The sequence below is a fragment of the Macaca mulatta genome, chromosome 18 (assembly GCF_049350105.2).
Source record: "Macaca mulatta isolate MMU2019108-1 chromosome 18, T2T-MMU8v2.0, whole genome shotgun sequence".
Taxonomy (NCBI): domain Eukaryota; kingdom Metazoa; phylum Chordata; class Mammalia; order Primates; family Cercopithecidae; genus Macaca; species Macaca mulatta.
In genome coordinates this window covers 81396160-81423286 of record NC_133423.1, presented here as the reverse complement: position 1 = coordinate 81423286, position 27127 = coordinate 81396160, and the positions used below count along the sequence as shown (strand labels likewise).

The following is a 27127-nucleotide window of genomic DNA, read 5'->3' as shown; positions in this document are numbered from 1 at the left end:
AGCAATTTAATGGGTAGAAAAAAAAAAATCGCAGATCTGCCTCTAGGCTATTTTTAAAAGCTCTAATGGAAGATAAGCCAGAGCTCAAACTGGGATAAATCTCAGCTTCATAGCATGGAAAAGAATCCAAGAACTGCACCCTGGCTAGCAGAGGTAGCTTTTAACTTACTCTTAGAACCCTGGAGCCATATATTAAATTACCAGAATATGGCTAGAATATTTACACCATCCGGAGCTTGCAAGTCATGTTTCAGGGTTGGTGAAACACAGACTCTTAATTTCACTTGCTAATGGTTTCTTTTTATACACAAGTAGTCCCATAGAGTTCAGTAAACAAGGATCTATTCACTCACACTGTGTGGTTAACAGGAGTACAATATAATCTCTGCTTTAGCATAAGATTTCTACAGTACTTAGCTCTTTTTCTTAACCAACCATAATTTCAAAGAGTAGTTTGGTTCTTCATTAGAACTTAGACAACACCTAAATCATTGTAAGTGATAAAGTCTCTGTGCATCTGAGAACCCATAAGAAGGGTCTTCCATAGTGGTGTGCTCTCTGGCCTCTCCCAGACCCCACCTGTCCTCTTACCCTGTGGAGACCCAGTGGCCCTCGATTGTAGGTGGCATCTGCACGGTGATCCTTGCGCCATTGTGGAGATGTTTGAGCATGTGATGGCACTGTGACTCCTTGAAAGCCCTCCAGGCACTTTTCTCTAAGGACCTAGGATGGGACCTGCTGTCTGGATGAAGGAGGGCAGAACCCTCTCCCAGCCCTGAAAAATAAAGGTGGAAAGTTAGCCAAAAGAAGAAGTAGCAGCAGACATGAATCAGGCCAAACAACCACCTCTGCAGCAGTCGGTGGCTGAAGGTGGGAAATGATTGTTTATTCTACAAAGTGTCATCACAGTGCATGCTCTCATATAGGATGCACATTCCAAAGTGGCAAGTGTCATTGTAGATCAATTCCCTGGTGAGAAAACTGAGGTCCTTGGAGATCACCAGCATAACTTGCTTGAGGTCACTTAGCTAGTTCCTGGCAAAGCCAGAGATCAAATCCACGCATCTATGAAGAAACAGTGAAGGTTGTGCATCTAAGAAGGGTTTGTGCAGGGTGGCCAAGGGAATGTGACCGGCACTGTAGGAGAGAGAAATGAACATGTTCTGGAGTCACCAAAGTGGAGGAGGTGGGGAGAGGTGAAAGAGGTATCATCAATAAGGGTGAATGTACACAATGGCAGATTTCAGTGAGGAAAGGAAACAGCAAGGAGACCAGCCTCAGTGAAACTGCAGCCTGGGCAGTGATGGAAGGAGAAGGCCCAGGGGACTAGGAAGATTCTCAGCTGGGATCTGCTTGCTGGCTTGACTCCATCTGCTTACACCAAGCCTTGCATCTTCTGGTTCTCTGTCTTCAAGTGGATGCCCCCTACACGGCTGCTCACCAGGGGGTGTGAGCCTTGCACCCTCCTACAATAGGGACATGGTGTGACATTTCCCCCCAATTATCTTCCAAGTCCAGCCCCTCACCCTCAAAAGGCCAGAAACAAGCTAAACATACAATATAGGGCTTTAAATGAAGAATAATGGCAATATTACATATGTTTATTTCCCAGGGGTAAAGAAATACTAGCAGTAAGCTTATCTTCAGAACGAGTCGTGCAGGTTGGCCACAATCTTCCCAAGCAAAACTACCACCAGCCTAATGTTCAGCATGAAGCAATTAAAACTAAACTAATGGAGTTATTATCCAAAAGCCACGGTCTCCTCTGATATTCACTCCCAAAGTGATTAACAAATCAACAGGCATTTATGGCAGACCTACTACGTATTTAGCCCTGTGTTAGCAGAAAAGACACTAGTTAGACAACAGTACAAACTTTTTAAAAATATAAAAAACAAATAAAATGTACCTGTTAGAATGCTACTGGTGAGGACGTAATTATATGTTTTAATCAACACATAAACAGCTTCATAGAGAAGGTGTGGTTTCTGACAGATGATTTGAAAATGAGAAGTTAGATTCAGAATATAGTGACTTACAGCAACATGATGAAAATCTACCTGGATAAACTGAGACCTGCAGGATGATAACTTCAGATATCTGTTAAATATTCAGATATTTACCATCATGTGGACAAAACATTCAAAAGACTGAACTAGTTTTTGATGGAAAGTCTTGGTGTTGAGAAGACAGAATTTTCTGTATCTGAACTCCCAGATTTTTCCTCTAAGTAGGATTCTGGCTTTGAGATGGAAAGACAGCTTCTGATTGTTCTTACAGATTTTACATGCAATGGATGTCAGTGAGACAAATAAGGGTATTACTCAACTAAATGAAAATTGTGAAAAGAGATTCTAGACACAAGAGGACAGCGCCATGTTCAAATTTAAGGCAACCTCACTCAGCCCTGTTTAGCCAAGTCCCTTAATTCTGGCCTGAGCTAGAATGGGGCAAACTCTAAACATGAGAACTCTGCCCAGTGTTATTATTATTCATGGTCATGGTTATTAAGCCAGGGCTTCCTTTCCTGAGGCCTTAAGTTCCATTGAGGGAAGGCGTCTCCATTGGGCATTCCCTCCCTGTCCCTCATTCTGCCCTCCCCTGGTGAAGGCACATGAGTTATGGAAGTGGAAGCAAGCATGCTTGACTCAGTCATTTTTTTCTTTTCAAAACCAGCCTATTTACCAATCACATGCATTTTGATCAGCTTCCTCAGGGAGTGAGGACCATGCCCCTTTAGTTGTTCAGCTGTGGCACTGGGCCAGATGGGAAGTCTGAAACATTCGGGGGGAACTGTGAGCACTCCTGTCATGGGCACCCATCTACACTGTGTCTTCTGATCGAGTATTCATCACTATGCTAATGTTTTAATCCCCATGTGCCTCACCCTCGTGTTGAACACTCTCTTAGTTCTGAACCAGAGTAGGGGAGAGGGGACTGCTCACTGGACCTCCACCAGCCTCAACAGTTGTAGTTATCTTGATAACTGTCAACATTTCCTCAGTGTCCCTGCTAGGCAGTCAAGGAATGAAACCGAGTATAACTTGCTGTCTGGTGGGTCAACAGTATGATTGATTTTGATGTGGCTAACTTAAAATAGATTTTAGTTAAAGTTACAAGGTATTGGGAGTTGGGGAAGATTCTGCTTTAAACATGCTACTAAGCGTTCAGTAAAGAAGCCACCATCTCACTATCAACCAAGCTGTGTTCTAAAACTTGATTTGTAAACCTCTATACCCTGCAAGGGTTTTCCCATGAAGATAATAAAAGTCAGGAGTGTAGTGGATGTGGGTAAAATCTCCAGAGTTCAGCTGCTTGAGTTTGAAACTAGATCTGCCACTTGAAGGATCGCATTGGATCCAAGACATCAAGGAGTGTTAAGATGTATCATTATTTTATTATCAGTGACAAAACATGCACATTTAAACAATGACATGATGCCTGAACAACAGTCCTGAGATACCCGTGAATTATTTGCAGCAGCCTCCGATGGCACTGACATTTCTGTATCTAGTCAAAGACATTTGGCAATTTCTCTTGCATTTGGTGGCACTGCTGCACGTGTGACAGGTAATCTGTTTGCTCTGCATGTATCTCAGCAACAAAACAAAAACAAAGCCTCATCTTTTTTGGCCTTTCTCCTTTCCAAGTAGTTGATTGATGCTGTGTGAGAAATACGGAGTTGCAGTTATTCTTCCAGCAATAAATACTTGCTTCACTAATGTCAAATTAACACTCCACTGCTCTATTACAAGATCTGTCTGATTTTCACCGTGATTTTCCTTTTTCAGTGCTGAGAGTGTAACTTATGAGTGAGGGAGGAAAAAAACCAAGCATGCTGACTCAGATGTATACTCTCTTGATGTTCAAAACCACCCTATTTGCAATGAAACTCCAGATGAGTCCCAAGGATGAACATAAAAGAGGTGATGTGGGGACAGGATGAGCATCTGTGTTCAGGTTCACACAGGCAAAGGGAATGTCACCCCTCATGGCTACTGCCTGGAGGCCAAGGAAAACTGGGGCCCCCAATGACCGTGAGATGCACACCCCCTGCAGAGATCTTAAATTACGAAAAAGATGGGTATCTTGCAGTCAATAAAACCCAATATGAGCACAGTGACCTTAAACAAATCACTTAACTCTCCAAGCCTCGGTCTACTCGTCAGTGACGAAGGGATAAAAACATCACCCATTTCTTAAGGTTGGTTTCACTTTAGCACCATGTTGGTTGGTATTATTTCAAGTAATGATCTTAGACCATCCTCAAAAAGTCCCCTCTAACTAACAGAACAGTTAAAATCAGGGTAAAGTCACAGGGAGGAGCCAGGCTCACTCTGAGCTCTGAAGAGGACGAAGTATAAGGACACAGGGGCTCCAGGCAAAGTTAAATGATGACCCTCAATGTAGAAGAGAGTGAGGCCCAAAGTGCCAGGCTCTGCGGTTGCTGATAAGTTCCACTCAGTTTAACAAATACCTGTCAATGAGGCTGGGCACAGTGGCTCATGCCTGTAATCCCAACACTCTGGGAGGCTGAGGTGGGAGGATGGCTTGATGCTAGGAGTTTGAGACCAGCATGGTCAACATAACAAGACCCCATCTCTACAAGAAAATAACCGTCAGGCATAGTGGCACATGCTTGTAGTCCCAGCTACTCAGGAGGCTGAGGCAGGAGGATTACATGAGCCCAGGAGTTCAAGGCTGCAGTGAGCTATGATCGCGCCACTGCACTCCAGCCTGGGTGACAGAGCGAGACCCTGTCTCTAAAATAAACAAATAAAACATACCTATTCACCTTGACTTGCTAGACTTTAGAAGACAGAAGCATAAAGACTAACAAAGATGTTTTGTGTTTTGTTTTGTTTTTACTTTGAAGCTTTTAAGGTCTCACTGGCCTGGATGTCAAAGAACAAGGGTCAAAATGATGAAGGAGGTTCTGGGGAGGAAGCTAGGGAGTTCAAAGGCAGAGAGCGAGGGAGTGGTGGGTAGCACTTGCATGGGCCATTCATAAGACTAGAGCCACACAGGAAAGGAGCCTACAGCTATGTTTTTAACCAGTGATGGAAGAAATAAAATCTAAGAACCTCCAATATGCAAATCATTGGAAAGCAGGAAAAAAATGATATTAAAGAGCCCAGAGTTTCTAAAGATCAATATCCATTTCGCTATTGCTCACATTTGACAATGAGCACAGCTCAGGAACCCAGCGAGGCTGGCAGTGCAGCCAGGGCACCCATGTGAGCGGCCAGATGGAGAACCCCAAGGCTGGCACAGCTCCCCAAAGACACAGTGATTTCAGGCTCACACTCTAGGTTAATATTCTATTTCTAAGATGGAAAAATGGGGTTGGTATTTATTCCATTTTAAAATTTTCCCTTCAAAGTACCCAACATCTTCATTACTCTTAAGAAACAAAATTAATTTTACTCTTAAGGAGCAAAATTAAAGGGGTCAAGTGAAAGAAGTTGCTGTAAGGCAGGAGAAACTGACTCTTAGGCCTTCAGTTCACCACTGCAAGTGGTCTCCAGTGTTTACTTGGCTCATCTGATGTGGCAAATGTGGATGACTTTCCTGTGAGTACTACTTCTGTTAAATGGCTGGGAATTAAAAAGTCATTTGAAGCACCAATTTCAGCTGCGGCAGAGGCCAAGCACAAAAGTTAGACCGGTAAACCCCAAAGCTTCCTTCTCAAGGATCAGTCACGGTGTGCCCTCCAAGGACACTCGTCTTAGATTTCTGGTCAACTAAGGAGCTCCTGTGTTTGTTGCATCGCCTGCAGTAAGTCAATTTCAAATTCGGGACTGGAACTAGCGAATCATTCATTCATTCATTCATTCATTCAATCAGTAAGGTTCTGAAGGGCCAGGCACTGTTCTGGACATAGCAGCTACAAACATTTCTCCCCCGGGAGTCTCCGTTGGACAAGAAACTGTAGGGTTGTAGAGGACTCTACCCAGAGGGGGAAGGGTCTGAGTTCTTCCCTGAGGGTTCAAGGAGAGGCATCTCTATCTTGAAGATGGAACAGAAGTGGTCTAGGAGGAGTGTGCTTGAGCACACTCAAGCATGGGGGGACAGGAGTGACAGATTCACCTAGGAGGCTCTAAGAGAAGGGGACACAGGGTGACCTAGGACGAGGGGTAGAGGCAGGCAGGGCCACAGTTGAAAGCACCACATGTCTGTTATGCAGAGTGGGGACTTCACTGGAAAGGTGAAGAGGGGCCACCACAAGATTTTCTGCAACGTCGTGGTGTGGTAAGAATTTCATTTTGGAAAAATTGCTTTTCTGGTTTTTTTGGAGGGACATGGGGGACAGATTGGAAGCAGGAAGATCAGTGATGAGGCTACTGCAATGGTTCAGTCCTGCATGATTTCTTGATTGGATAAATGAGAAAGATAAAAGAAGGGAACAGCTCCCAACAAACTACAGTAAATCTCTTTTGTAGTGTAGGAGAGGCATTGACCATCTTTCGCATCTTGTGGGGGGAAGAATTACCAAAAAGTTATATTAAAAAAGGAAGCAAGGAAGGAAGGAAGGAAGGAAGGAAGGAAGGAAGGAAGGAAGGAAGGGAGAGAGGGAGGGAGGGAGGGAGGGAAGGAGGGAGGGTCACAGGAAGGAAGGAAGTAGGAAGGGAGGGAGGGAAGGAAGGAGGGAGTAAGGGAGAAAGGAAGGAAGGAAAGAAGCTACAGTAATTTAGCACTACATCTGCATCTGAAAAGGAACTTTTGTAAAATATATACAGTCTCTTTTAATACATTTTAAATTGCATAAATCAATCATCCCACTATTTAGCAATGCAAAGTTCAAGGACCACACTAATAATAACCATTCCTGTGTGAGTACACCTATTATTTATAATAATAAATGTGCTTATTATATATAATGCTAAGTTTTTAAGCTCCTCCACTTAATTGGATTACTTGTGTAATTGGAAGTGTTGGTTAATCACAATATTCGGTTGTTGAAACTTCTGCCATTGTATGTCAAATGCAGTTTGACCTTATTATCTTTCTTTGATGATCCAGGTTCTTAAAAGTGCCTTAAGGTCATTATTAGGAACAACCATGCCTGTAAAGTGGGACTGTGGGTAGAAAGGAATGAACCTGTAACAATTCTGTGTAGACCGTGAAAAGCTTTTTCCTCTTATTTTACATATAAAACAAGAGTTAGAAACCATATACTATATGTGAGAGTACACACACAAATAATGTCAACATTTTGATTAGTTGAAGATTCTAGATGTTAATTAAGGGGACTAGGGAATGGAGTTCCCATTCACTAAGATTTTGTTGCGAGTGAATCTGCAAAAAAGAGTTATCTGAAAGGATCAAACAAATATTAAGAAAATGGCTGTGAGTTTTTGGTCTTCAAAGTGGTTTTGGGTAAGTCATCTAATATATGCCTTTCTTTTTCCTCTATAAACTAAACATAATGATCATGATGATGATGAAGAATGTTTGCATTACACTTGACAATTCACTTTATGTATATATCATCTCATTTGATCAAATGCTAGCTACTACACAGGTACAGAGGCACTCTTGATTGAGAATGTATAAAGTCAGTTCCATGGTACTATCTAAACTGGAAGCTCTCCAGGGACTGTTCCCAGTCCAGAGGAATTCTGAATAAGGTTATCCAAATGATTCCACCATAAAATGGTCTCAAACACTGGGGGGCCAATGGTCTGGGCCCTGATAAAATTATTATGGCAAAGGGAGTAGTTTCTTTCAAATGAATGTCAGAGAATAAAGTAGATTCTGGAAGGAGTGGTTCGTCTGTTAGAAACAAATTAAGTCCTGTGTGCTTTAGGACATAATTTTATTGACGACCATGTCCAGAAAACTAAATGAGATCCTGGAGCTCTGGAGGGCTCGGTGGTATGTAAGTGTGTGCACCTGCGTGTGTGCACTAGTGATTTACTCCCAAGGAATACATTACCCCACGACAGTAATCCTAAATGACTGCACAATGATTGTAACTACAATCATAATCACAATAGTCTACCGGAGAGTGAAAATTCCCAAAGATAACACATTTTAAAAATAGAGTCACCTAAATGAAAGGAGGCACAGGGTTGACCATTTACACGGAGGTTTATGCCCTAAATAAAAGGTCTATGTGTCGGGTTAACTGTTCACATCCCCTGAATTCACCAGACGATGCACATAGAAAGCAGTCCTTGGCATAGTTTCCAAAGTGAACACACACAGTACTTCTGCTAGAGCCCTCCACAGCAGATCTCATTCCTAAACCCATGGTGCTTTGAGCAAGCATGCCAGTGTACGCAGAAACCAAACAGAGCCTTTGTAGAGAGTGAGAGAAGAAAAAGGGTGGGGTGCCTGCTGGACTTTTGCAAGTCAACATTCATTCGTTCAACAAATGGTTAAGTGCCAACTATGTGCTCAGGTATCTCTTAGGCTTGAATCATCGTGACATATACGGGAAAAAGTGAAATAGGACAGTATACTCCATGTCCAAGTCCCTGATTTTTCAATAAAGTTTTTTTTGCTTGTTTTTTTTTTTTTTTTTTTTTTTTTTTTTTTTTAAGACAGAGTCTTGCTCTGTCGCCCAGGCTGGAGTGCAGTGGTGCGATCTCGGCTCACTGCAACCTCTGCCTCCTGGGTTCAAGTGATTCTCCTGCCTCACCCTCCCATGAAGCTGGGATTACAGGCATGCATCACCACACTCAACTAATTTTTTTTTTTTTTTCATTTTTCTAAGTAGAGACGGGGTTTCGCCATGTTGGCCAGGCTGGTCTCCAACTCCTGACCTCAGGTGATCTGCCCGCCTTGGCCTCCCAAAGTGCTGGGATTACAGGCGTGAGTCACCACGCCCAACCTCAACAAAGTTTTAACAATCTGAATTATCTAGATGAATATATTCCATGGTTCTTCACCTGCCTATCTATACTGACTGAGAAATAAAAAGTTCCAATCTATTTTACACATAATAAAGTGTAAAATTATTTGGGAAGCAAACAATAATTTTCAAGCACACTTGGGGCTAAACTAATCTTTGATCAGGTTAATCTCTATACATGTACTCTAAGGCTTAAGGGAAAAAACTGAACTTGAAAAAGACTAAGTATAATGTCAAAATATCAACAATGATGGAGAGCTTAAAATGATTCTTTCCTTGTTCATTTTGCAAGTTTCTGTACTTTATATAATGTGCCCTGTATACTTTAATAATCAGACTGAGAAAAGTGTTTTCAAGTTAGAATTGTTGTGACACATAAAATGTGACTGATTAGATTAAATGCAGGTAATTACTTAGCCATGAAATTGCCTGCCCAATTAAATAGGCAGTCATTACTGTAAATGTGTGCTTTGAAGTGGGGGCTGGTAGATAAACTCCAGCACTGCTTTCCACTTTGTTGAAATAAAAGCATGTATGTATTGCAGACAGTACTGAATTTTACCACCATTGTGGTACTTGTGCTTATCAAGTTCTTGTTTTTATTTCCTTTTCTTTTTCTTTTTTTTTGCAGTAAGCTTGCTGCTTTTACCCATCTTGAAATCTTCATATCTAAAGGCAGTCTCTCTTTATGAGAAATGTAATAAGGTCAAGTTTTTGGCTCCATTTGACTTTAGTTGAAAACAAGTTACTTTTCTGTGCCATTTTCTAGTGCCATAGTCCTCAGGGTGGACACTGGGGCTGAACCAGAGGTTGCAAAGTTTGCATGTTGGATCTGCAGCTGACTAGTCACATCCAGCCTCTTCAGCACAGTTGTGGTGTGTGTGTGTGTGTGTCTGTGTGTGTCTGTGTGTGTGTGGTCTGTGTGTGTGTCTATGTGTGTGTCTGTGTGTGTGTCTGTGTGTGTCTGTGTGTGTGTGTGGTCTGTGTGTGTGTCTGTGTGTGTCTGTGTGTGGTCTGTGTGTCTGTGTGTCTGTGTGTGTGCGTGTCTGTGTGTGTGTCTGTGTGTGGGTCTGTGTGTGCGTGTGTGTGTGTGCGCGCACATTTATGGGATTCCCAGCAGGGAAAATAGTTCAATCAACCGCAGTGTTCCATCCACTCAGCTCTGAGGCTCTACATTCAGTTTTTCTTCTCTTCCCTCCCCTATATATTCTTCAAGAATCCTCAAGGAAGGGGGAACACTCCCTTTCAGCCACTAGACCTGGCAAATGGTGGCTCCTGGCACGTAGTAGGCCCTCATAGATGAACTTACTGAATAAATGGTTAGCTGAATGAATGAAACCAGAAAACCTTTGCAGAACAAAATACTCTTGATAATTTTAGGGTGATACCATATCCTTTCTCCAACCTTGAGATGTACATACCTATCACATGACTTTCCAGAATAATTTTATTCCCAAATTGGCGAGGACTAAGCAATGGCCTGTGTCCACAAAACCAACCCATTAAGAACTCACACTTGGAGGACGGTAGTGGATTTTTTCCTGGTTTTCCCTGCGATCACTTCAACTCCAGGGGAAGAGCCTACCGAAGACATGCCTGCTGTGTATCTTTCAACCGATGTAGACAATAATCACTAACACATCATCTTCTATTTCTGGTCTGAAATGTTTTATGCCTCCCTTTGATTGATTATATTGTCATCAGTCTGTCCCTAAATAGTAGTATATGCAATTACACGGACATATCACCCACCTATATTTAGTTCTTTTCTCATTTAAGGGGAAAAAGAATGAACTTGGCTAGTATAAAAGAATGAAATTGGCTTGTCAATGTATTTAACAAGAGGATATTTAACATCTGTCTAAGACCCTTGCCCCTGTTGGGTACAGATGAGTCATGCTTCTTTTCAAGATCTCATTTTCTTTTTATGACTAAGAGAGGGGAAAAGAGTGCAAGAAAGACAATGTTTCTTTGGCCACAAAAACTGTCCTTAGTAAAATAGTTTTTCAAAGATTTCTATTTAACCCTATATAAATGTTTCCTCACATTGTGTTGGTTAAACTCTCATCTGGCAACCTGCAAAGTTTTTAAAAGTCTTGACAGAATATGCTTTAATGAAAGGGGAGAGCTGAAAGAGCCTTCACCTCTCAGAAAAGTCAACGAATTCTACAAAAGTAAACAGGGTGTGGGAATAGAACATCTCTCCCGACATCAGCTCCAAAACTCAAAATCAAATGTTTCCATTAGCAAAGAGAATCAGGCACTCCGCTGTGGCATTACAGTCACAATTATTCTGGATACCTCATGCTAATCTGTGTTTTGGAGCTGAATGATTTCTAGCATTTGACATCTGAAACTTTTGTGGCTTTTATCTAAGCAAAGAAAACAGTGATAATGGACATCTTCCAGCTGCATACCTTCATGACATTAAATAGGCTTTATTTGGATTAAGTATTGCAATTGTTTTCAGAATTTGAAGAGGAGGAAAGGAAAACTGACATGTATACTTTTATGCCATCAAATTTTGAACTTGGGTCTCGCACCACATTTGCAGTCTTAAATAAACAACAGGCCCAAGTCTTGCCAGAGCCTCATTTCAGTGATAGGATTTAGGGATGATTTATAAATTGCAGTGAATTGAAATAGAAGTAGCCACAAAACTGAACAAAGACTGGATGCCAAACATAATGGTTATCTACTGCATCCCCACGCAGGATGCACTTCTTGCACTTCTTAACCTGACTTGGTGGTGTTAACAAATCATCTCTAAATGATGTGTGAAACTAAATTTATTAAAGTTTGTCACAGGAACATTCAACGCCCTAGAACAAATGCTTTTATCTACTAAGTTGACCCATAAATAGACAAATGGTATCCTATGGTTAGGAAAATAAAATGCCTGTTTATCAGGAAAAGAACCACTAATCCATTCTAAGAAGATTTCAAGAATTGCCTTCAGATTTATAACTTCTATTTAAATATATGATCACGCTCCATCTGTTACTACAGACTTCTTAAATGCCTGCAAAGCGCCTATCAGTTTGAGTAGGAATATTCAGCAAACCATTCCCTTGGTTAGGTTGAGTAATACCCGTTTGTTGTTAAAACTACTTCAATTAAGTAGATGTCAATGGGGAAAAGGGGAAAGAAAGAATATCCCATTCTTTTCTAGTGCTTTACATTATCCTTGCTAATTATGGCAAACCTTTCTTGAATCCTGAGGATTTATAACTTGAACAATGATTTCCTCTGTTTATTTTCTGCACTAGAGTCTGATACTCTCTGCTGGATCTAAGTAGATCTTTGAGCAACTTTAGTTTTAATAACTGTGCCATTGCAGATCCATTCTGAAATTGGATAACTTTTCATAGGTTTATCTATGTCATCCAACTCAACTTTGCAAACCTCCCTTTTTATCTTATCTTCAAAATACATATGCACATATGTGTACACACACATGCACCCACACATATCAGCACGCACACGGTCTGGCTCCACTGTGCTCCCATTTATGCTCAGACTACCCTTCCCAGTTATTTCCTTGCTCCCCATCCCCTTCCCAACACCATGGGGTCTGGGGAGCCCTCCTCCCCCGATCCCCAGAGTTAGGGAAGATTCCAGATGCACATTTTCAAACTCAGGAAATTTGGGGCTCCTGTCCCCATTGAGGATATACTTGGGCTCTTGTTACCTGTCAGCCATTACTACCCCAGTTTGGACTGCTAAATAGGAAGTGTAATTACAACTCCTACCTCTCAAAAGAGGGAGAACATGTTCAGAGTTACACTAGGTTGCATCTCTGAGGATCACTTTTGTAGTTTAAAAGGCAATTATTTTACCCCCAAAAATGCTGTTCATGCCAAGCTTTCAAGTAATTTTTTAAATTTTAAAATCATTTGACCATACTATCTTTTTTTCTTCACAGATATTACAACAATTTAAGGGGGACAATTTTTCCTGTTTCATCTCTCTCTTTTTTCTTTTGTGTGTGGCAGCTGCTGTTTGATCTGTTCATTGGCTCTGATTTGTTTCATGTTTCAGCCAAAGATTAAAACTGCTCTGTAATTCTAAGCAGATGGGCCTAGGAGTCCAACCCTATAATTATACCTTCTCTCTTTTTGCCCTCGAACTGCAAGCCTTCTATCCCGACTGTTAAAATTCTGGGATCACTGGGGCTCTGAGTACACCTTGGCAACTGGACAGGTCTGGCCCAGCCAGACAAGTTCACAAAGACTGTGGAGCTATGCAAGCCATCCACCTGGGGCAGGACTACAAAGAAAACGGCATCCCGGTGGCTTGTGGGTTAACAATCCCTCGACCCTCCGGAGGGAAGGTCCTCAGCCTGACTTTCAGTCCTGGCTACCATGCATTTTGAAGCTGGAGCCCGCTGCAGGTTTGGGGTGGCTGCGGTGGGTGTTGAGGAAGGAGAGCCGTGAAGTCATGCTGTTGAAATGTCAGGTGTCTGACCATTAGGGACAGTTTGCTCAGGACACCCATATCAACACGACGTGATCTGCCACGGCCTGTCAGGATTATGAACCCGACGCGCCATAAAAACCTGCCTTGTTCACCCCAAAGAAATTCTGTTTTGGTGTTTTCAGTGCAATTTCTGGAACCCGTTGAAAGGGCTGATGTTCTCTAGCTAAAGGTTTACTAGAACCCCTGGGGAAAAGTGGCACAGGAAGCCCAGGAAATGGGGCGTCAAGTTTGGGTGCACCTTAGGAGACTGGTTATAATGCTTAAATCTTGGCTAATAGGAGTCCCCTGTTTCTTAAAATTACACCCAGAGAACGCAGCAGTCCACTTGGGAGAAAACCCTACAACCCCGCCTCAATCGGGAGGCAAAGTGCAGGCAGACAACAAACACTAGTTTTCCGAAGGCAGACAGATGCGTCTTCCCAAATGATCAGTTTCTCTTTCCGCTCTCCTAAAAGCTTGGAACACATCAAGAGCCTGCTGCATTCTGACCTTTTGGAAAAAGGCTCGCAGAGCCGGCGATTTCATGGCAGTGTACAGTTAGAAAATCCAGCAGAGTGGACGAAAGTTTCCCTCGGACTGGATGCAAAGGATTCTGGACATAAAAGGTGTCTGCGTGCGAGAGCTTCTACCCTTCCAAAAAGAACAGTCGCGCAGCAAAGAGCTCCGGGCGCCCTGGGGTAGAGGGCTCCGAGCCTAGGAAAGCGGGCAGAGCCCCCTCTCCCAGGGCTGACACAGTCGGCGCGTTGCTCCCCTCGGATCCGCCCCGCCGAGGGGACAGTGTAGACCGTGCCGCGATCCGGACCCGAAGCCTCCGCGGACTCCGCGGCGCCCGGCTGCCCCCTCCGTCTGGGCGCGCTCCAGTGGCCCTCGGGAACTCACCGTGAAGCAGGAGGGCCGGGAACAGGTATCTGAGCAGGAGGCGGCGCGGCCAGGACATTTCCAGTCCTGCTCTGGGCCCTCCCGCACGCTGCGCTCCGATTTGGTGACCGGGCAGCTGGGCGCGCGCTCTGCCCTCCGCCTCCGGCCGGGTGCGGCCGGGCCAGGCCGGGGCTTCAGGCGGCTGCGGCGCGCCCCATGCCCGGCGGGCGAGGCGCGGGGATGCGGGGCGCGCGCTCCCTGGGCGCCGTCGGGCGGCTGTGGGCGCCCCGGCCCGGTCCGCGTCCCGGCCTCTCTGCCGCCCGCCCCGACTTCTCCGCTCCCGGCCCCGCGTCCCGCCCCGGCCGCCGCGTGCGCCGCTCCGAGCTGCAGTGGCCGCCACCGCCACCGCAGCTGCAGCGTCTCTTCATATTTCCAGGGCGCCGCCGGCGGGGCAGCCTGGCCGCGGCACGGAGGAGGGGCCCGGGAGGGGGCGGTCGGGGGAGGCGACGCCGAGCCACCGCCCCCGGGCAGCCGCCGCCGGGGGGAGCGCGGAGACTTGAAAGGGCGCGTCGGGCAACGCCTCCCCTCCTCCCACTCCGGCCGCCCCTCCTTCCCCCGCTCCCCTCCCGCTTCCCTCCTTCCCCTCTCTCGCCTACCCCTCCTCTCCCAGCTTCCTACCCCTTCCATCCTCCCCTCCTCCTCTCCTCCCTCCAGGGCCCTCTGCCTCCCTCTGGCTCTGCGCACCCCTTTCTCTCCTCCCCGCCCCCCATTCCGGGCGCGCTTCCTCCGTGGAGGGGCTGGGAACCTTCGGCCCCGCACCCCGCCCGCCAGGAAAGAGAATGCGCGGGTCACCCTCCCGCCTCCGCCGACGCCACTGGGGAAAGGTGTTCGAAGGGGCTGCGGGCGGCGAGGCTGGAGGCCTCGCGTGGGATCCGAGCAAAGCGGCCTGCTGAGCCGGGGTGTGTGCCAGCGCGCAGGCATGGGAGAGCGGGGAGGCCAGAGAGAGGCCTGGAGGGCTGCTGGGGGTGAGGTTGCCTCAGCGCTGGGCCCCCTCGTGGGTGCGGGGCAGGTCTTCGCTACAAATCGCCTGCCCCGGCGCAGTGCCTGGCTCCTCTGGGGAGCACAGGGAGCCTTGTCACAGGCCCCAACCTGCGAAGGGCACGGTATAGGCGGCAGGAGCCCGTTCACTTTTTCCTCCCCCTTTCACGAGGCAAATGACTTGTTGAAACACGGGAGAAATCTCCGAGAAACGCTCCCTGTCAGTCTAAGAACGTGCACTTAGGCCCCTTCGCCGAGTCCTCTGCTCTCCCAGGGCAGATTTAATCACCACAATCACGCTGATTTTATTTGTGTCCCGCGGTCTTGTGGGGGAGGGGGGACTACATGGGCGTTTAAGACCCAAAGGCAGGAAGAGTTTCCCCTGGGGTCCTTCGTTCTCCAGGGCGGGTACAAGGCAGTAGCCATCTGATTTACCTGGAAGGTCCCTCCCCTGCCAAGGGCCTGCTTGAGACCTTCGCCTCTCCCAGGAGTTTTCCCTCTCCTGAGGCAAATGTCACCTCTTCTCCACACCAGGATAGAGAGCACACAGGAGACCCAGTGGAGTCTCGAGAACATTTCTGGACTCAACTCTGCTAGTGTTTTTCATTTAAAAAAAAAAAAAAAAAATTAAAATAAATGCCTGATTTCCTGAGAGAATTCTCTGCCCCTTTGAACAATGCAATAATTCAACTCCTTATGTGTTAGACTTTCAAAACTAGTTGGATCTTAGCAACAGTATAATAGTAAAATAGATGAGAATACCTTTGACAGTTTCCACTTTTCTTTTCTTTTAACCTGAGAAATCCATGGGTGTTTTGATGTGATAGTGCTGACGCTGTTTGATGTGTCTTAATTTTTATCACCATCATTATCATCTTTCCATCGTTAATACAGAGGATCATAACATGTACCAGCTGCTCAGCTCACAAGGACGTTGTGAAGATTAACGTGCTACTGTTTGCAAATCTTGAAGATGAAAGAATACCTGTGTGGGCAAAAAGAAGATCATGAAAGCGATGCCTATGAGCGCAGGCATTATTTTGCGTTAGTCTTCCTCTGCCACATCTTCCTGAGCCTGACTTTGTTCCTAATCATTCTCTCATCATGGTTGCTAGGCTTGGGTAGCAGGCTATGATTTGTAAGATTTGAATGTTTGCCAAGGACCAATCAAATTTTCATTTTAAACCAAGAGCTTGACTTCTTCACAAATGTGGGGCAGTTGGAAACGATGTAAACAGCATACTTGGCTGGTTATGCAGAACAAAAGCCTTGTCACCAAAAACACATATGAGGCGGTGTTTAGTTTTTCAATATCTTTTAGTCATTTGATGCCTTTTAGTCTATCAAAGAATATTTGAAACAAGCAAATGGCGTAAGAGGGTGCTAGGGATGGTGCATTTTTGTATAAGCAAATTGGTTGACAGTAATGGAAAAATGTTTAGGTTATTCATCACATATTAGAAGAACAGTTAGGTCATGTATGTGCTTAATTTTTTGATTTTGTTATTAAAAAAAGGATAAAACCAATAGGTCAGCTGTAATTTGGTGTCATTTTGACAGTCAAGTTGCTTCAATTTTTGTTTTTCCAACTGGTTTTACTGGTGTGGTATAAACGTAGCCAGAATGAAGTCAGCAGTTTGAAATTTGTTTTGCCAGTTTATTTCCCCCATGTAGCGTCACAGATTTAAATACTCGACCCTCAACATAACATCCTGCCAGAGTGACTACTCCCTGAAAATGTCCCCGCAACGTCCAACAGTCGAGAAGATCTAGATTTGTCCGAGGATAGGGTGCATTTTCTGCATTACTTTTTACTTCTGCTGTTAATGTACCTCCTTCTGGAGAAGAATAATGAAAGAAAAAGGAAGACATGTAAATTTGTCTTAGGGAGGTTATTTGTGGATATATGCTTAGCGTAATAGAACTGGGAAAGAGGCATTGCTAGGGAGGTAATGAAGTGGCTGTTAAATCCAGCACAGAATTGGGACCCCTGAAACAAGCACAGGGGATTCCCCAGACCACTTATGAGAACCCAAGCCTCAAGCAGGAGCGTGTGGAGCCCAGGTCCTGGTGATAATGGGAGTGTCCTTGGCAGGGACAGCTGGACAGGATCCCCTTAAGAGCATCAACAAGTGTGTTAGAATATCCAGAGCTGTTCATAAATAGCCTTGGCCATGCTGATGAAGAAGAGGAAACTCATACGAGCTAAGTTCCCAGCCACACAACACATCACCAGTGCACTTGGAACGCCTGTGATTTGTTCAGTCACCAACTCATGAGGCCTCTCACATGTCTACCAAGCAGTCTTTTTCCACAAGCGCAGTTGCCCTAACTCTGAGCCTCTATAGTTGCCTGTCTTTGAGTCAGAACCAGACCTTTGCTCTTCCCTAGGAACGCTCAGTCATGAGTAAATTTCCTGGGATGTAGAGCTTGGGTGATCGCCTTGGCTTGATTTTTTTGGAGGGTGTCTTGATTTTCAGTGAGCACAGAGGAGTAGAAAGTTCTGTTTCATTGTTGTCCTGGGAGGCACAAGGACCAATGCCTCTTAAAACCTGGGCCACAGTTTGGTTTTCTAACGCAGTCGTTGTGAAAATTGGTATAAAGTTGGACCATTGTGCAAGTAATTTAGTCATTTGGAATTTCTGAGATTCTAGGCCTTTTCGTTCTAAGAAGGGCCAGGGTATTTAAAACATGGATTCTAGAACACAGCGAACTATGAGTACGGTCGAAAGCATTTGACTACCCTCTGAGTCCTCAGAGCCTGCAAAATGTCACCAGGAATAGACTTTTCTTGAAATTTGTCAGATATCAGTTCGAAGCTTGTGAGGTTACATTAAATTCCCACAGACTGGAAGCGTTCAAAGGCCAGGAGTGGCTGAGTCATCACCGATCCCCTTTTAGCACCAAAGCCAGTATTTTCAGTCTTTTGCCCACAGCAGGACTTTGAGAAATGGTAGACATAAAATTTCAAAAATCCTACACAGCTCCCTCAGAGGCCAAGACGATGAAATTATCCCAAGGGGTCCTTAGAAGGGGGCATATTTTTGAGTTATCCTTTTTAAGGATATATCCTTTTTAAACACGCTAACTAGAACAAGCTCTATTTTGAAAATAAAATGCAGTTGAGGTGTATCCCTGAGCAACACAACCTCTGAGGTTAAGAAATTAAATGTTAAATTCCATTTTATACTCCTGGCATTTATCAGAGAAAACAAATAAAATGTTTGTGAGCTTAGCAAACATTCGTTCATGTTTTGACCAACTGCTGAGTGTCACACACATACGTACAACCACCTGAAAACAGGAACAGATACGGGTGAAGCGGATTCGGCTTCACTGTTCATTTACCCTCTGTCACAAGTCTGTTTGGGGACTGATGAGAAGACTAGGGACCCTTCCCACTGGAGGAAGATATGAGACCTCCTCAGGGACAGGGGACACTCAAGGACCTCAATAGCGTTTTTGTCTGTACCTTCATGTGACTTAGAGACGATTCTTCCTTTTAGTGCCGATTGCCTTCTATGTCCAACTGCTTTATCTGCGCAACTAAATTATTTGGCCCTTTGAAGGCAGGAAGAAAATCGGGTATTATGTGTGTGTCTCCTCCCCCCCGTCCCTTCACAAGTCCTTCTATAATGGGCATTTGTTGGACTCGTAAATGAGGCAGGATAAGATCAGACCATCAAAAAAGAGTCTTTATGAGCCAACACCACCCTAAGCCACTTCGGCACCCAACTACAGAAACAGGAAGATAAAAAAGCTCTGGTATTCACTGCAAGCATGCCCGAGGTTGTTATGGCACACATAGCAACACTCAAACAAATGCGACAAATAAGAGGCAGCCTGGCACGATTCTAAGGAGCCAGATTCCCTGGGCACAATCTCTCAGCTCTATGACCCTGGGCAAGTTACTGAATCTGGCTGTGCCCCAGTTTCCCCGTCTATAACATGGGGATAATAGCAGCATACACCTGCACATAGTTAAGTGCTACATAAGTGTACCCTAAATAGTAATTCACTGACAATAATGAGTTTAGATTAGACTGTACATTCTCAACAATAGCAAAATTGCCCCCAAGGGAGCAAAAATTGGTTCTTAGATATTACAATGATTTATAGCCCTTCAGAAAGACAGTACTTAAACAGATGTAAAGTGTATCCATGGTACTTACAATCTAATGGCATGAGTAGAAGAAAATGTTTAAAAAGCTTTCTTCAGGGGCAATAATAAAAAGGAAGTTTGAGAAACATTGTACAAGATGAAAAATTGTAAGATTAGTCCTATTACAATTAATCATGTATCAAACATTTTAATAACTTTGTTCCTTTAATTCACTATGTTTTGATTATATGAAACCAAATATGTTTTACTTCAGCTGACCATCTGGGGTGGCAGTCTACCATCTGATTACATCATTGTAACATTACATTCAGTGTTGCTTATCTCTCATTGAGATAATTCAGCTATTACTAGTCTCTCTTTGCAGATGGGAAAACTGAGGCCAAAGAGTAGTTTGCCTAAGAGTCACAACTTTAAAGGGGTAGTGTCACTGGGTTTTCTGGCTCTCAGTAAGGTGCTATTTTCAGCTCTAAGACTAGACCAAAAACAAACAAACAAACAAACAAACAAAAAAACAAGTAGAAAGTAGAAAAATTGATTTAGATGTGTTTTGAGACATTCAAGCTAAAGGGGAAAGATGGGAATGTTACATAGGCTATTTGGACATTTGTTGCAGTTGGTATCTGGTTGGTACTACAGTTCACTATTTCGTGCATAAAATATTCAAACGTTTTAGTGTTTGAAACAGATTATTGCACTCTATAAGATAGGCAGGTGGTCCAGCTAACCCACTAAAATGCTGCCCATTGCCATGAATGTCTGAAATTTTCAGTATTAGGACTTGAGTAGTCCTTTTAGAATGTACACGTTTGTGTGTGTTTGCTTTGGGTTATGCATATTCAGGGAGAGGAGCCATAAGAAATCACATTTCATCTAGCTGAAAGTTAGGTCTCTAAAGCAGAGCTAAGCGAAAACGAAACAGTCCTCTGAGCCACCAAACTCAACATCACAAAGTTCACATGATGCCTAATCTCCACAGTTGTGTAACACTTTGAAATGCTCAAAAGATTTTTCGAATACATGGTCTCTTCTGATCACCATGCAATTTTTTGAGGGTCAGAGGACAGCCAAGGCTGTTTTAATGTGGAGACGCAAACTTGAAGTTCAGAGAGTTTTGAGATGCCTCTGCAGGTGCTGAGAGTATGTACCTTCTGTTCTGCGAGAGCATACCAGGCGCTAACTTACAATGTGTTTTATTTTCACATACAGAACTTAGTGACTTTGATGCCTTTGTCCTTACAAAAAGAGAAAACTTCTATAAACAGACACAAACCCAAGACCGGAGGATTGCTTGAGACCAGGAGTTTGAGACCATCGTGGGAAACACTGCAAGACCCTGTTTCTACAATTTTTTTTTTTTTTAATCAGGCAGGCAGGGTGGCACATGCCTCTAGTCCCAGCAACTTGAGAGGCTGAGGTGGGAGGATCTCTTGAGCCCAGGAGGTCAAGGCTGCAGTGAGCTACGATTGCACCACTGCACTCCAGCCTGGGCGACAGACAGAGATCTTGTCTCAAAAAACAAAAACGAAAACAAAAACAAACAAACAAAAAACATGCCCCAGAGTCAAAAATAAATGAACCCTATAAACCTAAGAAAACCTTACATGCTTGTAGAGTTTATTGTCTTACAATGTGTCTCTAAATTTTTCATAGGCTTTAGCCCAGTGCCTAAATTAGTAACTCTTCACAGACTCTGGAGTGATGAGATGAAGCCAAATGTTTTACTCCAATAGACCCATTTGAGTTAAATGAACAGCCGCTAATATGGTGGCAAATCATACTGGAGAAGAGACTAGCATCATAATGTGTGCCATATTAAGTTCAGCTTGGTCTGGGAATGGCTTAGCCTTACGGGAACGGCTTAGCGTTACTTGAGTAAAGCTTGAATCATCTGCTGCCTCTACTCCCAATCCCTGTGTTCTTGGAGAGCCTCCAAGTCTTTGCATACTCAGCACACGTTGCTCTGCGGTGGTAAGGAGAATTTCTTGAAGCAGGGTCAAGGACACCAACCAAGCCTGGAGAACTTATAGAACAGAAGATCAACATGGCTATGAGCTCACCCAGAATGAGCTACAGGACAGCAAGTTTAGGCAGGAGTCTCTGGGCATGAGAGGTCAGTCAGTTGGCTGATCTTATGTCAGTGGGGATGGCCATACATCAGCGGGCACGAAACATCTCCCCCAGCGAGATAGTTGGATGAGCGCAGTCTCCATCAGATGTGGTGTCTGCAGGTGTCCCAGGGATGCAGCAGGTGGTAAACTGTAAAGCTGTACTGCTGGCATTTAGACCAGACCTTTGTGCTTTTCTCTTGGAACTCAAGAAGGGTTGAGCAACTCCAAAATCATCACTAGAAGTAGATGCAAGCAGCACTGAGGTAGAACTCTTCATCTTAGGGAGGTGGTGTCCACCCGTGATGGGTGGAAGAAAGCCTTGAGTCTCAGTGGAGGGTTTAGGGCTACAAGGAAACCGAGACCTCTAGAAGTCAGACCTTCTCCTGAGTATGAATGCTTGTTTAGATTCCAGGTCTCCTCATCTCATTTTAGGGCCTCTTCCACCTCCAATTCCACTTCCTCTGCTTCGGGGTCATATTTTATCTCTCGTAATGATTAAAAACTTGGAAAGCAAGGGCCTTATGAAACATTATGTGTATTCAATTAATTGTATGCCAGATGCCTGTTAAATATGAATTCCACATCACAAATTCCTTTCTTCATTGCATCAATTCCACCTTTGCTGCTTCTAAAGATATGTTAGGCTTTCCCGTTCTGGTATCCACGTATTTGCTACTTCACCACAAGCCCCTGGTTTCTAACCATTATACAATCTTTTAACACTGTAAACTAAACAATTCAGTCTTACCTGCGGTACTTGCGAGTGTTGTTTTGTGTTGTGTTCACCTTGCTCGTCCTAGCTGTTTCCTTTGTGCCCCTCTGTGGGATGGCCTTTGTGCTTCCATGAGGGTGAGCCATCGGGAGAACATTCCAGAAGAATCTGTTCTTGTTGCAGAGCAGGCCTGGATTGCCTGGGAGAGTGATACACAAGCAGAGACGTCAGAGGCCACATTCCCGTGTGCATTCTGCCATACTTTGCAGGTCCTCAAACTGTCTTTCCCGTATTTTAATGCAGAATAAAGTACAGAAAACATTCTTTGCCACTGCATAGCTGGATGTGCCGAGTATGCTAAGACCAGTGGCCCTCCAGGAATACAGGGCAGGGACGATAAGGGCAGCAGTTGGTTCACGCTTTATGGAAAAGAGACGAAGTCATTCCCACCCCAAGCTGAAATTAACTTGGTCCACCTTGTCACCAATTCCATGGAAGCCACTGTGGCAGACAGACCTCATGAAAGCAGACACTCTTCAAGGTGGGTCGTCTTGCTATAAAGCCATCTGAAGGTGGTTGACCCAGCCTATTGTACTGAATTCAATAGCTTGGGTTTTAAATCTTGACCAATCACCTGCACAACATTTTGCATTAAAGACCCTCCCCATCCCCTCCTACACACTCACCTCCCACTCTGCCAGGGAGAAATCCCTGCCATGGAACCCAAGCATTCATTCATGCGGGTCTGACCACTGGAGTGTAGAAGATGCTGGAATGGAAGAACTATAAAGTGCTTCCAGTCAGGAGTTATTACAACTACCACCAGAGGACACATTCATGTATGTGTCGTCCAGCTCCAAGACCTAAATCCTCACCTTGGATCATAAGTGATGCTGACAAAGATGCTCTATTCTATCTACCACTGGCCAGGTTAGCTCCAAGAGATAGGTGGCTGGTTAAGCACGGCTGTGGCCAGGGACTTCTGGACAAGCAAAAACTGAGATAATCTGTTACCAAAATAATTTGAAAATCAAATGATCTCTCTCCAGCCAGCCAGAGAATAGGTAGATCTGAAAAAAAAAAAAAAAAAGAAGATTAAGGAAAAGAAATGTTGCAGCGCAATCCTCGAAGAAAGCTGCTGTATACAGATAGCCAAGCAGTAAAGAGAGAAGCATGTCAGACCTTTTTTTGTTACACAAAGCTTTACTGAGAACCAAATCTGATTCTTCCTCTTACACATGTATGTTTTTGAAAATTAAGGTCTCTACAGTGACAAGTATAGTCACATGTGTGTGGGAACTACTGCTGACAGATACACTCTTCATTTGAAAACCAGTGGTTTTCCAGAATTGCCTGAGAGAATCTACTAAGTTATATCTAAGGTCTTGCCAAACACTTGTGATAAGAGTTGAAAGAATCATAATGGTATTTTCACCTTTTCCACAAGAAGGGAGGCAGCATCACCTGTGGTTAAGAGTACAGGCTTTGGGATTTGTCGGAACAGGATGAAAATTCTGATTCTACCACTTGTCACCTGTGACTCCTCGTGCAAGCCAGTGGTCCTAAGAGCAATACGAGTTGCTGCTTAGAGTCAATGGTGGATTAGGGAAGTGGATGATGGAAAGTACTTAATGCACTGTCTGATTCCTGAATGTGCTTCATCCGTGGTCAAGTGCGGTGGCCCGAGGGGCTGCAGCTCTGATTGCCTCTGTTTAAGTCCTCCCACATCCTGTGCCACCTATTATGACTATTGCTTGGAACATGAACACGGGTTTTCCATGTCTACTTTGAGTCACGCATACATTCAATGAATATTTACTTAGTATCCACTGTATTTCAGGCACCATGCAGTCAGTACACCACTACTTTCATTAGGAAAGCACAGAAGAGCAGCCGGACTGGATGAAAGACTTTCAGTGAGAAACACTTCCCAGCTTCTCTCACTCCCAGGTCCCCCATGCTGTGCTCTGCTTTGCAGGACTCCACATTCATCTCTTTGGGCTTCTTTTTTCTGCCCTCATCCTCCCAAAAGATACCAGAGTATTCTTATGTCTTCTGTCTTCCTTTCTTAACAAAATAAGAATTGATGTCACAAACGCATTCATGCTAAAATATAAATAATTTGTAAGTCCAAAAGCATTCCCCTTTATCTGGATTTTTGCATTTAAACTGCAAATGAAGCCCTGAGCCAGAAGAGACCTGGAAAGGTGGAATTCCATGGCACTCATGATGTGTCACTGTTACCTTTACCACCGGTGAACCACTGACCTGTGTTTCAGAGACCGCCCTCCCCCTCTGGGAGTGTGAGTTTGGAGGGAGTGGTGGAGACTTGGCTTTGCTGTGTTTATCTTGAGCCCTGGGCCAGCCAGATTTCTCTTTCATTTATGTTATAGCTGTGGTCGTTTTATTTATTGATTTTAGCCGGGGGTGGGGAATTTGGTAACGTCACTGAGTGTTGTCTTTTGGTTCTGTTCTAACTTGTAAATGTTATCTAGTTCTGTTCTGTTTTCCACCTTATGTAATATAGATCCAGTATCTCAATTATCTGAGCCATTAATCAGGTTGCAAAACCTTTCTCTTTCCCATGTGAAAGCAAAAAGGAAGAGTGGGACTTGTCTACAGATCGCCACCATACCTGTTAGTTGAATTTTTAGGTTTGTCTGCTTCTCACATGCGGTTCCCTCCTTCCTCTCGTTTTCCCTCCCCTTCCTTTCCCTCCCTTCTCCTCCTGGGAGAGAGGGGATATAGGTATTACTGAGAAAGACTTCACATGCAGGGCGCTAACCAAAGACTACCAACTTTTTATTCCACACTTTGCCCTGATCTCTCTCTTCCATTTCCTAGTGGTGATTTCTCCAACACTAGCAAGCTGGGCATCTGTGATCTCTAGTGCTTGCCCCTGCTGGCCTGTGGCCCCACTCCCGAGGTCCTTTCCAATAGATGAACAGTTGATGCATTCCACAGCTGGTGAGGGCTGGCACTGAATACGGTGATGATCCTCCGTATTGTCCAAGAACACTGTGAGATGGAAAAACCTGAGGATACCTGCAAGTAGCAGGCTGTGTTGGGGTGGATTTCACAGGCTCTAGATGGATCTCAAGACGTGTCAAGGGCCCCAAAAGTGGTGATAGTGGCCTGGGGCTGGGTGGAGTGAGGGGTGGCTGGCCCAAGACCTAAGCAAATTACTCTGGTATTATCTAAGGAGAAGATAAATAGTCTGTCTTGACATTTGGGACCTTGATCTCATAAATGTCTGCCATAACAGTGTACCTGGCTTAAATAAATAAATGGTACAGACCTTGACAGACACCATAGGATTGCTAGAGGTTTGCCAATCTTGCAGATGAAAGCAAAGATATGTTCTTACCAGACTTCCCATGCAATTTTTTTTTTTTTTTTTTTTTTTGAGACAGAGTCTCGCTCTGTCACCAGGCTGGAGTGCAACGGCGCGATCTCGGCTCACTGCAACCTCCGCCTCCCGGGTTCAAGTGATTCTCCTGCCTCAGTCTCCCAGTTAGCTGGGACTACAGGCACACGCCACTATGCCCAGCTAATTTTTTTGTATTTTAGTAGAGACGGGGTTTCACCGTGTTGGCCAAGATGCTCTCAATCTCTTGACCTTGTGATCCACCCGCCTCAGCCTCCCAAAGTGCTGGGATTATAGGCATGAGCCACCCTGCCCGCACCCCCCATGCAATTTTTTGCACTTTCTATTCCATTTAGATACAAAACTCTTTGAAGTTAAAATAAATAGAAACAAAAAGACAAAAACAAAGAAAAAACCTAAAAACATTTCTGTGGACTACAGCAAGCCTCATGACTCTTTAAAAGACATGGGAAATGCAAAGAGAAGTTTCTTTTAGTCCTACTGAGAGGTGTACTGTCCATGTTTATTCGAAATTTCCCCTTTGTTTATTTTCTTCTTTCGAAGTAGAACGACTTTTTCTAGCACTATGAAGATGTGGTGTCTTCAACCCATTAAGTTAATTTCATTTCAAGTGGAGGTACAAGTTCTTACAAAGTTTTTACAAAACTTGTGTTACAAAAGCAGAAATGGGATGGTTTAGCTTTCATTTTCTTTTTGGGGTGCAATTTAAAGTTCATAAAATATGCAGAGTGACTAAAATACAGCCTGAATTTACACAAAGAAAAAAAGAGTATTAAATGACATTGTATGTTATTACCCGAAAGAAGCCATCTTCAGGCAGTCGTTAAACAATCAAGCTTGTGTGTGTCTGCACGTGTGTGTGGTGCTCACTTCATACATTTACAAAATATACATGGTAATATGAATAAACTGAATAAGTTAGAGGAAATCAAAGCAGAATTGGACAAAGTTAATACTGCCAGCCAGTTTACAATCTTCTTTGAGCATTTTAACATGAATATTCATACAAAAAAGAACAATATTAAAACCATAGAGTCCAGAACCCACTCCTTTTGTATGAAGTGGAGCCATGTCACTAGATTGGACAACATGGCTTTGTAACACTAAAACAAACCATCTGTTCAACAAGACCCATGCACAGGGAGGCATTATTGGGCCTTGTATCTGCATTGAATGAGCATTCAGAGCACTGATTTTTGTATTGTCCCAACTCCATGACGGCCTTGCCCAGCCTCAACACAGATGACAAAAGAGAGTTTGAACGGGCCAAGGCAGAGAGGCAGCTGATCAGAGGCTCAGGGAAGATTCTGAGAGTGTTTCATGGTCTGGCAACGTAACACCACTAGACTGTGTTATCAGTGATGCGGTGTTCGGCATCTAAGGCAGGACGCTGCAGCAGGCTCCCAGGAGACAGTGCCACAGACTGCCGAATGGTGGAAGAGCACTTTCTGTTCTGTTCCTTAAGGCTAAGTACTCAACAGTTTTTTAGGCAAACTTTTTTTCAGTTACACTGAAGGTCACAGCTGCATTTGACATGACTTGAATTGGCTGTTTGAGGCGT

At 44.2% G+C, this 27127-nt stretch overlaps 2 protein-coding genes and 1 long non-coding RNA gene across 5 annotated transcripts in view; 1 reads left to right on the top strand and 2 right to left on the bottom strand.

Moving 5' to 3' along the window:
- The window catches only part of APCDD1 (APC down-regulated 1), a 34669-nt gene extending 20040 nt beyond the window's left edge, over positions 1-14629 (bottom strand). Inside the window, exons 1-3 of one of the 3 annotated variants that reach the window (XM_077975283.1) lie at positions 14507-14629; positions 14219-14389; positions 592-775 (exon numbers count right to left, since the gene is read on the bottom strand). In XM_077975283.1, coding sequence (XP_077831409.1) covers positions 592-775; positions 14219-14276 — 242 coding nt within the window. In that variant the 5' untranslated portion in view covers positions 14277-14389; positions 14507-14629. Of the gene's footprint in view, positions 1-591; positions 776-14218 lie in introns of all 3 variants that reach the window. The other 2 variants (XM_028838297.2, XM_028838295.2) reach the window with 2 other exon arrangements.
- Positions 1-27127, top strand: part of LOC114673869 (uncharacterized) — a 245244-nt gene that overhangs the window by 59725 nt on the left and 158392 nt on the right. The window lies entirely within an intron of this gene.
- LOC144336511 (uncharacterized) lies at positions 3134-8761 on the bottom strand. The gene is made up of 2 exons (XR_013408368.1): positions 8686-8761; positions 3134-4730 (listed from the first exon to the last, which is right to left on the bottom strand). It is a non-coding gene; the product is annotated as an uncharacterized LOC144336511 (long non-coding RNA).